The sequence below is a fragment of the Mesoplodon mirus genome (assembly GCF_964341445.2).
Source record: "Mesoplodon mirus genome assembly, chromosome: 15".
Classification (NCBI taxonomy): Eukaryota; Metazoa; Chordata; class Mammalia; order Artiodactyla; family Ziphiidae; genus Mesoplodon; species Mesoplodon mirus.
Window position 1 is genome coordinate 18,618,981 of NC_138991.1, and position 12,449 is coordinate 18,631,429.

General features: G+C 47.3%; 1 protein-coding gene across 3 annotated transcripts in view; it reads left to right on the forward strand.

Moving 5' to 3' along the window:
* Positions 1-12,449, forward strand: part of CHD6 (chromodomain helicase DNA binding protein 6) — a 219,925-nt gene that overhangs the window by 172,324 nt on the left and 35,152 nt on the right. For all 3 annotated transcript variants that reach the window (XM_082645551.1, XM_082645553.1, XM_082645552.1), the window contains 3 exons: positions 2,382-2,471; positions 5,039-5,142; positions 10,819-10,948. In XM_082645551.1, the coding sequence (XP_082501677.1) occupies positions 2,382-2,471; positions 5,039-5,142; positions 10,819-10,948 (324 nt within the window). The remainder of the gene's footprint in view (positions 1-2,381; positions 2,472-5,038; positions 5,143-10,818; positions 10,949-12,449) is intronic.

Genomic DNA, 12,449 nt, shown 5'->3' on the forward strand with positions numbered 1-12,449 from the left:
CATAGACCAGCTCCAGCTCTCCTTCCCTGTGAGATCAGATGCCACCTGGGGTTATCATCTCAGCCTGGGAGGAAGTGGCTCTCTAAGAGTTGTCTGTCTGTCCTCAGAGTTGATTTACTTCTCATTTGCAGTATAGGTGAATACTACTGGCTTTCAGTTCTGTTCTCTTGTGCTGTAGATACTGCCAGATATCAACACCTTTGCCTCTTTTTGGAGATATAGAAACAGCCGTATCTTACATCTTCTGGAAGCCTTCCTCTGATTGAGGTAGATCCAGGCGGGCAGGAATCCTATACCTAAGACAGCCTCTTTCCAGTTCTTGCTAAGGAGGCCGTCAGCTACTGCCAGCTAGGCAGAAGGATCAGGGACAATTGCAAATTCTTAGAGTTCTCATTCTCTGAGCTTTGAAAAAACATCTCGAATTTGAGTTGATTGACAGCTGAGGTAAGGAATGGTATGGCAGAAAAGTAAGGGTTCTTTCCCATCTAAAAGTTTGAGCTTTTTTGTTGCCACCTACAACTTAGGCCCACAGTGGCACTTTCAACCCAGATCTAAGAAACTATGCTTTTTTAGAGGGCTCAACCCCTCGTTATTTAAACACCTTTTGAATAGGTAATACATACACGTGTTAACAAATATTTTTTGTCAAAAGTAAGTTTTCCTCCCACTCCAGCGCCCCTGTTTCCCTCTCCAGAGGTGACCACTGTTAACCGGGTTCTTCCAGAGATGCTCTGTGCAGGGCCCAGCAGTGGGAACGCCCAGCCTCCTCTTACCTTCTCTAAAGTAGTATTTACTTTACATGCTGTTTGTGTTCTCGTCGCTCTTTTTAAACAACTTACATGGAGATCAGTTCCTACAGAAGTACGTGTAAACGGGCTTCTGCTTTAGTAGCTCGCCTTCACTCTTGCCTGGTGTCGACACAGTGGCAGGTACTCTTGTAACCCTCACTGCAGCATCTCCTCAGATGCGGTGGGCTTCTCTGTGCCTGTCCTTGGCTTTCACTCTGTGTTTTGCATACCTTAAGCCACCCGCCCCTAACCCCCACGGCCGTCTGCTGTGCTCTGATTCTCTTGTGGCTGGCCTTATTTCACAATTGGACTGTTGTAGGCTCCTCAAGAACAAGGTTAAACTAACGTTTACTTGTGTTACATTCTCAGGGTACCAGCACAGTGCAGGACACGCTAGTTGCCCAACAAATACTTAATTGCCTCATCTCAGACATGCTGGGGCATTCCCATGAAGCCTGAGTGTGGTCCATGCCGAATCACAGGAGAGAAGACGGGATTGCTCTCTGGCAGTATCACCATGAAAAAGACTTTAAAATATTCATGTAACATGTAACTATGTGCAACTGAAACTATTTGAAAACAGCACCATTCAACATAACCTCTACCCGTCACTAAACTAGGAAACTAGTAACAAGCCTCTTGGAAGGCAGCTCTGCCTGAGAGGTCATTGTGGCCATGTGGACAGGGTGAGACCTCTTAAGCAGGGGTCCCCAACGCCCAGGCCACGGACCGGTAGTGGTCCAGGCCGCACAGCAGGAGGTGAGTGGCAGGCGAGCGGGGGAAGCTTCATCTGCCGCTCCCCATCGCTCGCATTACCGCCTGAACTATCCCACCCCCCACCCCCTGGGTCCATGGAAAAATTGTCTTCCACGAAACCGGTCCCTGGTGCCAGGGATCGGCTGGGGACTGGGCTTCCCTGGTGGCGCAGTGGTTAAAAATCCACCTGCCAATGCAGGGGATGCGGGTTCGATCCCTGGTCCAGGAAGATCCCACATGCCACGGAGCAGCTAAGCCTGTGCGCCACAACTACTGAGCCTGCGCTCTAGAGCCCGCGAGCCACAACTACTGAGCCCGCGTGCCATAACTACTGAAGCCCACACGCCTAGAGCCCGTGCTCCGCAACAAGAGAAGCCACCGTAATGAGAAGCCCGCGCACCACAATGAAGAGTAGCCCCTGCTCGCCACAACTAGAGAAAGCCCACGCGCAGCAATGAGGACCCAACACAGCCAAAAAATAAATAAATAAATAAATAAATAATAAATTAAAAAAAGAAGTTGGGGACCACTGCTATTAAGGACCAGGTGGTGATGCTGTTTCTGCTGCCCTCACCTCCCCTCCCTCACCTCCCACGCCCACAGGATGACCTGAACAGGTGACTGATGAGATACGTTTTCTTAAGTGAAATGGAGATATCACAATAATTTCTGCCATTAATACCTAGTGTTTTCTTTTTCTAGTGCTTTCTCATATATAACTTCGTAGCCCTAACAACCTGAGAGCACCCATAATTCCCCCAGGTCAGCTTGGGGATGGCAGTTCACAGGCAGCTTATGGGTTCTAATGTGTTTCATTACTGTGTTCACGTATCATAGGGTACTTTTGCGAGTCCGGATGCTGTACTACCTAAAAGCTGAAATACTGGGAGAAGCAGCGGATAAAGCATTTGAAGGAACTCCGGCCAGGTAAAACAGGTCAACCTTAGCTCCCAGTGTTAAAGAATTGCCATAAAGTGTCTGTTGATGGAAATGGACAAACCTGCCTGTGTTTCAAGAGGCCCGTGTTCCTTCCCACCCAGGACCAGTTCTGGTAGAGCAGGCAGGCAGAATGAGGATGATTCAGCCAGATCATCCACGAGTGAAATAAAGGAGAAAACAGCTGCTTAAAAACACAGCTCTTGGTGAGGTTCTTAGTTGGGTTTTTTTTTCTCCCAGTAGTGTTGTAAAATTGCTTTTAAAGCAGTCATTTCTCTACCTTAACTAATCATTGTTGGATAGACATCAGAGACATCAGTGACTTTGATATTTGATCCAACAGGTGTAGACTAAAAGCTTTACTTGGGGGCTTCCCTGGTGGTGCAGTGGTTGGGAGTCTGTCTGCCAATGCAGGGGACACGAGTTTGAGCCCTGGTCTGGGAAGAACCCATATGCCGTGGAGCAACTGAACCTGTGAGCCACGGCTACTGAAGCCCATGTGCCTAGAGCCCGTGCTCCGCAGCAGGAGAGGCCACCGCAATGGGAAGCCCGCGCACCACAACGGAGACCCAATGCAGCTAAAAATAAATAAATAAATAAATAAATTAAATTTAAATTAAAAAAAAAAAAAGCTTTACTTGGAATCCCACTCTGGGCCTTAGTCCTCTTCTACCTTTGAGTGGTTCTCCTTTATTTGCTAGTCGTATTACTAATACTTTGTCACCATTTGATGTGTTGTGCCTTAGTTTTGTAAGCTAGTGTTTCCAAAGCTGTAGAATCCTGTGGGAATATCCCAGGATTTGGGGGAATGAGGCTGCTGAGCCCCCAGCTACTACTTGATTGGACTGTCAGAAGTCACAGTGTATAAGTGGGGTCCCCAGACGGCCTCCTTCACCTTCACCAGATGGGCAGTTTGCTCTGGCCCCTACAACACTGCTTGTTCCCAGGGGACATAGGAAGTGTTGGCATTTGAACTGTGCTTTGAGATTCCCTGGGGCCGTGGTTTCTTCTCTCTCTTACTTTCCACTGGGCAGTGCTAACGGCTTTAGTGGTCACAGGAGCACTAAAGAAGGAGAGAGGTGAAAGGCAACAACAGTCCTACCCCTGAGGCATTTTGTAATTAAGACCAGTCATCACATTGACTGTTACTCCTTGGTCATTACTATGGGCATTTCTAGTAAGGATAGGGAGGTTGGGTGTGTTGCTAAAAAGTTCAATTTGTCAGTCATGTATACGCAGCAGAATTCAAGCCGCTTATTTATATCCAGTGTTAACCGGGCAGAAGTAATGTATCTGAATTTACTCATCCCCGTCATGTGCTTTCTTAGATGCGTAGATGGAGGGAAGTTAGTAGAACGTGGAGCGAGTAGGTCCATTGCCCACCCCCTTCCCCCCCTTCCCTCCTTCCCTCTGCTTTCCTCCGTCTTAGCTCTCACTGGTCCCGTGCAGGTTAGATGCCTTATTGTGCAGAAAGTGCCATGAGGAATGAATCACAGCTCATTCCCCAAAATTTGTTCAGTCCATGGCACCACACAGGCAGAGCAGTGGGCCCTGAAGTGGAGCCAGCTAGGGAGCACTGCCTGGAGAGGTGGGGGCCGGGGAGCCCCATCCCCACAGGGAGAGCTGGGCCTGGCAAGGGGCAGGCAGACCTGTGTCACAGCAAGAAGAACCTGATGGAAGAAGAAACTTCAGCATTGCAGAGGCACCACCCCAGGCAGCTGGGAGGTGGGACGGAAGAGCCATCCAGATGGATGTTCTTCCCCAAACCCCAGAGCCTTCAAAAGAGTAAGGACGGTGCTCAGACAAATAAAGCCAATCAGCTAAGGGTCCATGTGAGCTCTCAGACCATGGACAGAAACTCAGAGAGGGGCTCATCCCTCATGTCTGCTCCCTGGGGTGAGCTGTGTTCATCCCTTTGGCCAGAAGTTTTACCCAGCAGACCGTTAGCAGACCCTCACTGGGAAGTACCTCCTACTGTGGCTGCTAGCCTCTGAAAGGCTCTCTTCATACCCCGCGTGTAGCAGTGCAGACTAGCTTGTTCTCGAATGGTGCTTGGGGTCTCCAAGGGTTGAATCCAGATGATTTGGGCACTTTGCAGCATTTGATCCTGTATGAATTCAGACACCTGAATGCATGTATCATGTATGAAGTCAGAAGGGGTGTTCTGCCTTCACATAACCAAGATATTGCTGGCTTTTGCCATGGCTGTCAACCGAAGAGGCACATTAGAGCCACCTGACACGTGTAGAGCCCACAGCCCCACCCCAGGCTGGCTGACTGTGCGTTCTTCACGAGGTGCTTTCAGATTCTGCATCATCCAGTCTGAGTGGAGCCTGAACACCAAGTACATCTGCTGATGTAGCTCCCTCTGTAAACCAGGGGCAGAGCCCTGGTTAAGATATCTTGGCCCCCAGCTATCTGAATCCTCTCTGTTGTTACTTCAGATTCTAAGCGTGCAGCCCGGGATGTGGCTTAGTACGAGGGTTCAGGCCGGGAGCTCTTGTGTTGTTTTCTGTCTGTGTTGAAGGCACTCTGAGTCCACACCCTTCCTTCCACAGGGAGCTGGAAGTGCCTCTGCCCGACATCGACTGCGTGGAGATCCCAGTGGATTGGTGGGATGCCGAGGCTGACAAGTCGCTTCTGATTGGCGTGTTCAAACATGGTGAGTATTTCAGTGAACATTTTCTCTTTCCTGAAAAATTGCATAGGCCTGTTCCATGTCTCTCTTAGAAAGTAGAGCCTCACCTCTGTCCTCTCAGAAATTTGGCCGGATGAATGTGTGAGTCATGAAAATATAGCAAATGTAAGTATCAGTGAGGCACTTTGAAAGGGTGGCCACAAGGGCTTTGTTCAGTGTTTATCTTCCTCACTAGCCTCACCGCACCATTGTGCATGGGATTGTTCACTCTTACAGTCCCAGCCTCTGCCCTAGTGCCTGTCACGTGGTAGGCCCCAGGGTTTCTTGAGTAAAGCAGTAAATAAATGGGGGAAATATTAGGTTTTAGCATGTCACATGTATGCAGAATTCTAAGGTCATTCTAGCTAATCTACATATTCCTAGTATGTATTTTTTGCCCTGTTGGTATAAAAATTCAGGAACAGTAGATGGCATAGACGTCTTTTTTTTTTTTTAATGTGGAAACCTAGAGACCAAAGGGGACTGAGAGAGGTTTTTGAATAGCTTGGAAAAACTGAAATAAATGTCCTGTTTCTTCATTTCTGGCCTTGTTCTAACTACCTGCCCTTGCTTTCAGCCAGCTGTTAAAATGAATAATGAAAGTCCCAGGTAATATCCACTGTAATGTGCCTAATACACACTTTCCCTGCCAGGTGAATTAGCCAGAATTTTGAACTGGAGAGCAGGGGTTGAAGTGGGAAGAGTTAGGTGTACTTGGCTTTCACTGCCAGCTCTGCCACTGACTAAATGTGTGACCTTGGGCAAGTCATAAACTTCTCTGACCTATTTCCTCACCTGTACACTGGGGAGAGTATCAAGACAACCTACCTGGAGAGTTGGTTGAAGATAAATGAGACAGTATATGTGGGCGGCCTAGAACAGTGCTTAATGCATAACAGGTGCTTGGTGCTGTCCACTGTCACTTATTCCTCTGCCTTTGAAAAGTTAACTGTCTTTCTAACACATGCCCTATGAGTAGAATTCTTCAACATTTGCAGGCCAACCTGCAATATTTACGTAACAACCACGCATGTACCTATCTTAATGAAGAATCCCTTCAAAACATAGATTCTGGTGTTACAAATGCAGGCTTTGGGAGGGTCTGGTGCTGTTGAGAGCCCTTTATCAAACCACTGGGGTAAGGGAGTCAGAATCAAGATGACAGAGTAGGAATGTCCTGAGCTCACCTCCTCCCACGGGCACATGGAAATTACACCTGCTTGCAGAGTAGCTGTCTCTGAGAATGACCTGAGGACTAGCAGAAAAGATGTTCCCCAAATGAAGACATAAAGAAGGAGCCACAACAAGATGGGTAGGAGAGGCGGAGGTGCAGTCTAGCCTGGGACCCACACCCCCGGGTTGGTGACCCACAAGCATCAGAGGACAACAAAGAACGAGTGTGGACGAGGATGTGGAGAAAAGGAACCTTTGTGTACTTTTGACAGGATTGTAAATTTGTGCAACCACTATGGAAAACAGTATGGAGGTTCCTCAAAAAATTAAAAATGGAATTACCGTCCAGTCCAGCAACTCCACTTCTGTATACTTACCCGAAGAAAACAAATACACTAATCCAAAAAGATACGTTCATTGCATCATTATTTACAGTAGGCAAGATATGGAAGCAGCCTAAGTGTCCATCAATGGGTGAATGGATAAAGAAGATGTGGTATATATATATACAATGAAATATTATTTGAGCATAAAAAAGAATGAAATCTCACTATATGCAACAACATGGATGGACCTAGAGAGTAATATGCCAAGTAAAATAAGTGAGGCAGAGAAAGACAAATGCTACATGACCTCACTTTATATGTGGAAACTAAAAATCAAAACAAATGAATAAACAAAGCAGGTGCTTATAGATATGGAGAGCAACATGGTGGTTGCCAGAAGGGAGGGAAGTGGGTTGGTGGGCAAAATAGGTAAAGGGATTAAGAGATACAAACTTCTGGGCTTCCCTGGTGGTGCAGTGGTTGAGAGTCCGCCTGCCGATGCAGGGGACACGGGTTTGTGCCCCGGTCCGGGAAGACCCCACATGCCGTGGAGCGGCTGGGCCCGTGTGCCATGGCCGCTGAGCCTGCGCGTCCGGAGCCTGCACTCTGCAGCGGGAGAGGCCACAACAGTGAGAGGCCCGCGTACCGCCAAAAAAAAAAAAAAAAAAAAAGATACGAACTTCTATTTATAAAATAAGTCACAAAGAATATGGTCAGTAATCCTGTATTAGCTTTGTGTGGGGACAGATAGTTACTAGACTTATTGTGGTGATCATTTCATAATGTATTTAAATGTCCAGTTATTCTGTTGTACACCTGAAACTAACATAATATTGTACACCAGCTATAATTCAATTAAAATTTTTCAAACCACTGAGGTTAGGCTAAAGCAGTGTTGTCCACTAGAACTTCCACTGATGACAGAAATGTCCTGTTTCCGCGCTGTCCTCTACGGATGCCGCTCGCCGCATGTGGCTGTTGAGCACTTGAAATGTTACTAATACAACTGAGCAACTGCATTCTTAATTTTATGTAATTTTAATTAGTTCAAATTTAATTAGCCATATGTGGCTCCTCTGCTGGACAGTGCAGGGCTAAGACTCAGCTCTGAAATGAGAAGAGGAACCATGTGACCTCTCCATGAAGCACAACGAACCAGTCTCTTATCGGAAATGGTAGAGTCAATCTGATGATATCTAAGGTTACTTCCAAATCTAAAATTCTTCTGCTCAGTGAAGCAGCTCGCAGGGTTGCAAGTAAATAATTCCTAAGTGTTTCCTGAGCACGCCTGTGAGACTTGAAGATGGTGCCTCACCCACTCCGTTCAGGTTCTCCCAGTTGAGTGAGCTCTGGTATTCAGGGTCAGAGCTGGGGGGCAGGTGCCAGGGAGGTGATGCATGCAGTGCCTGAAGTACCTGGTGTAATGTGATGAGCTTAGCAGACATGCTGTGAAGATGGGGAAGACTTAGCCTCTGTACCCAGTGCTAGGGGACTGGTGTTAAGCCACACGTGCAGACTGGCTCACTCTTGGATGGAACCAGACCCGTGAAGTTGGACAGTGACATTGGAGTCAAACCTAGGCTGGGTTGGACCGATGCCGATGCTTGGCTCCGTGGGCCCATCCTCCTTGGTGTCTTGCGTAGTCCAGATCAGATCCTGCTCCTGGCGGGGTGCTGCTCAGCACCCAGCAGACATTCTGTGAGCCTAGGCTTAGACCTGTCCTCACCTGGGTAACACACCTCATCACCCCACGAAACAGCCCTCTCCACAGGATAACCAAACCCACACAACGTGTCTTACCAGGTGACAAACTCCCAGATACCCAGCAGCCGATGGAGATGTGATATTTTCAGAGAGCCAAGCTGTCTGGCGTTTACTTTTCAAGATTCTATCAGGAGCTCTCTCTGCCTCGCCTCCAGGCCTTGGAGACATAGTATGAGCTGTAGAGCTGCAGCTGTTTTCTTTGTTAAGAAATACACAGCTGTTCATCGTCCAAGGCTTTGTGGATCTTCTACCCCACCCCAGACATAGCCTGCGACGACCCTGCTTAGATCGGAAGACCAAAGCCCCGGTTCCATCTCCGAGCTTACCACCGTGGAAGAACTGGCTGGAGCTTCCGCTTACAGCAAGAAGGACCCTGCAGCAAATCTGCTCTGAATGATGCTGTTGACTGCTCTTGATCGCATTAAGAAATGGCGGCCGCCTGTCTAGGGCAGCCTGGATTTATGAAATACTCATCAGGCTATGGATTTTAGTATTTCTGTTCATATTCTTATAGAGGAACTTCTAGACTAAGTGGAGAGAGGCAAGCAGCCTACGCCGCCTGTTGCTCTATTTATGTCTTTATGTTGCTATTACAGCTCCTACTACTGTCTGTTCAGGACAGTTGTTAGGGTTTTCTAGGGAACTGGGTCAATCACTCTTCCTCGTCTCCAGCTTCATAGCTGGTTGAGAAATAGAAATACCGAATTTGTCTAGACTTCAGGCCTGCACATGACAAGAAGAAGTCTGCAGAGCAGAGACTCACCCAGGCAGTAGGCACCTGAAGGCACCCAGGCCTGCTTCAGCCCTGTCCAGCACAGCATGCGTGAGGGCAGGACCCTCATGGACAGTTAACCTCCCTCCATGGTAAAGGGTCAGAGGAGGAAGCTTTCACCATCTCAGCTATGAGATAAAGCATCCCTCTTTTTCTGGGGAGGGGAGGGGGCAGGTAGAGACGATGGCAGGCACGTCCTCACAGCAGGAGCATGGAGGGCATTTCTGTTGTGATGTGAGCTGAGGTAGACCATGGGGAGAGGGTGAGGATGGTTCTTCCTACAGTGATTATTGGAAGAGAGTCTGGGCCAAACTGACACATCCAGTCAGTGGTTTGTTGAGTGTATACAGTGCCAGGCCCTGTGCTAGGTACTGAATGTATAAGGATGAGTAAAAACAGATACAGCTTCTGTCCCTGGGGAGCCCACAGTCTCATGAGAGAGGCTTACAGTAATCAAACAATTGCCCTAAGGAATAAGTGAATAAAGAAGAACATAAGGCCCCAGTTTCTCCTGCCATATGCCTCGTGCAGGCAGCACCTGTCATGGAGATGGCAGAAATGTCACTTTGAATTACAAGATAAAGCACCTGCAGCTCCTCAGATAAAAAGTACCAGGTGCTGCCTGCACATGAGGGCTGGAACTGCAGCAACAGTGATATCAGAACAAAAACCAATAGAGAAGGGAAATACCCAACAGAGTAAAATCAAGTCTGTTACCAGCAGCCCAGCCGGTACTCATTTTAGGTACAGCATCTTACATCACTGTGATGGGATCTCTCTGTACATACTACAGAGCTAGGGGCAACATGGAAAGGGTTTTGATGATCATGAAGGAGTTTCCCCCAAAATAGTTCGATATGACAATAGCTGTGACCAAATATTCCTGTCTCATTATAGGATTACATTAGATTCAATAAAATAACAAATTGTCGTGCATGGCATCATCAAATTAAAAGGGATATTTTTCATTGTTTTGCCTTCTGTCTGAGGTCTCTATTCTGGATCAGAAATCCTGCATCTGTTTTTGACTCTGGGGATATGGTGAGAGGCAGTTCCAAAGCCCTGGCCAGTAGATTAGGATTTCATATTGAGTTTGTGAATATAGAGGGAACGGGTCTGTTTTAATCCAATCGACAATCACAGTGGTCCTCTTTGTATTTCATCCTTTGCATCCATTACTTTGCACAGCTTCCCCTTCTAACACATGGGATAAAATTGGACCATAACAAAACTAGGCCTGTTCATGAGATGACAAGATAATAGGGTGTCCAGAGTTGGAGGGTTGGTGAGGGGAAGAAATTGCAAAACCAGCTTGCCTGATTCCCTTGCTGTCCAGAAGACACAGACAAGTGGGAATTGTATCTGTATCTTGTGTGTCTTCACGGACACAGAATGTTTACATCAGCTTTCATTTTGGGGCAAGCACTACTTCCTCAAAGGGGTACACTTTAGCACAAGGATCTTCCCCTGACAGGAAATCTTACAGGATTTGGTTATTTTTAAATCAGTATTTTTTTGATCGTTTTGCGTTTTATTTAATAAGGGAAACAAAATGACTGTCTAGGGCGCAAGGCAGATCTTGTGAGTTCTGACATGACCTCTTTGTTCCTCGTTACCCCTGATCAGGTTACGAGAGATACAATGCCATGAGAGCAGACCCAGCACTTTGCTTCTTGGAGAAGGTTGGGATGCCAGACGAGAAGTCCCTTTCTGCAGAGCAGGGTGTTACAGATGGGACCTCAGACATTCCCGAAAGGTGAGAAGCTTCATGGGCCAACCACAGTGTGACTTGTCACGCCACGAATCTCTGACCGCATACATCCAGCAGTCCATAATAGCCTCTTCCTCACGGTCTGGCATCTCCCTTAAACCTGAACTGCCTTCCAGAATTGCTGCTTTGGTTACATCCTACGATGCCTCAGGCTTTTCGCTTGAATCCCAAACACTTTGAACCAAATACCAGTTCCTGTCCTTCCTGAGTTCCCCAAGCTGGCCCCCATCCTGCCTACTCCTTAATCAGGCTCATCTGGCCAGCGGATTCTCAAGGAAGAATTCAGACTTCTCATAACTTCTCATACTTGGCAGAAAGTTAAGAAGCAGTACAGCAAGTTCAGGCTTCCTGACCTTGAAGTGCCTCAGATGAAATTCCAGTGTTATTTAAAGATTTCATGGTCCATGAGTAAGGTGGACTTAGGAGCCACTGCTTGATGGCCATGGCATTCAGGTCTTATCACTGGGTTGTGTGCAAAAAAGTATGAAAGCGTCCCCTTTGCCGAGTTTTAATTACTTTGGGCATAACTCCAAAATGTGTAAATTCATAGGAAAGCTAAATAGAGAAAAGCTGTGGTTTTCATATATATATATGTATTTGGAAAACATCGCATGTATCTCTTAGCTTGTGTTTGGTAAGCTTTTGGCCTGATCTTCCCCCCAAAAGTAGCATTTCCTAGGGCCACGGGCAAGCCTGGACACAAGGGTACACAATGCCAGGCCCCCTAGCCATGTGCTAAGGCTGAGAAAAGGCTGAAATACATTTTCCATCTGTGCTTAGCTGCTGGTGAACACCCTAGCTATCATAACGTTCTCTGCCCCGAAGATAATAAAGATGCATTCAGAGAGATACTAACAAATGCCCGAAGGACCTGTGGTGTTAATGTTGGGCACACGGGGTCAGGGAAAACACCACCTGGGGGAGGTACCCGAATGTGGCTTACAGCTTATATCTTTGGGTGGGGGTGCTGTTCTTTCTGTGGTTAAGCAATGAAGGTAGGAGGCTCCTTCTGCCCCCAGGACCTGAACAACAGAGAGAAGAATATTTGAGACAGGAATCCTTCAAAGTTGATTTTACCAGGGATCGTGAAAAACAGGTAGGCATCAGCAGTAGTTAAGCTCACAAGGGAGAGGACATTAGGCAGCTGATCTAGGGGCGAGCAGCTGATGGTCCGGAGGGCAGCGTCCTTCCTCAGCAGGCACAGCAGAGCTCCCTTTCAAGGAAGTGACGGCTGCTAAATGTGAGGAGCAATTCTGCATCCATGGTATCCTACTGTGGGATCTGGGGGTCGGCACATCAGGACTCTTAGTTTGCATGGCTGTCAGCCTCTAGACTGTTCTTTTATCAAAGCCGCTTATTCAGACAGTTCTTGATGGGCAGTAATTACCTTTTTAAAGATAGCATCATTGTTGAATAGCCGGTCTCTGAACTTGCCTGAGTAGATCTTGAGTCTCATGCTAAAGTCTCATTTGAGTGGAAATCATTG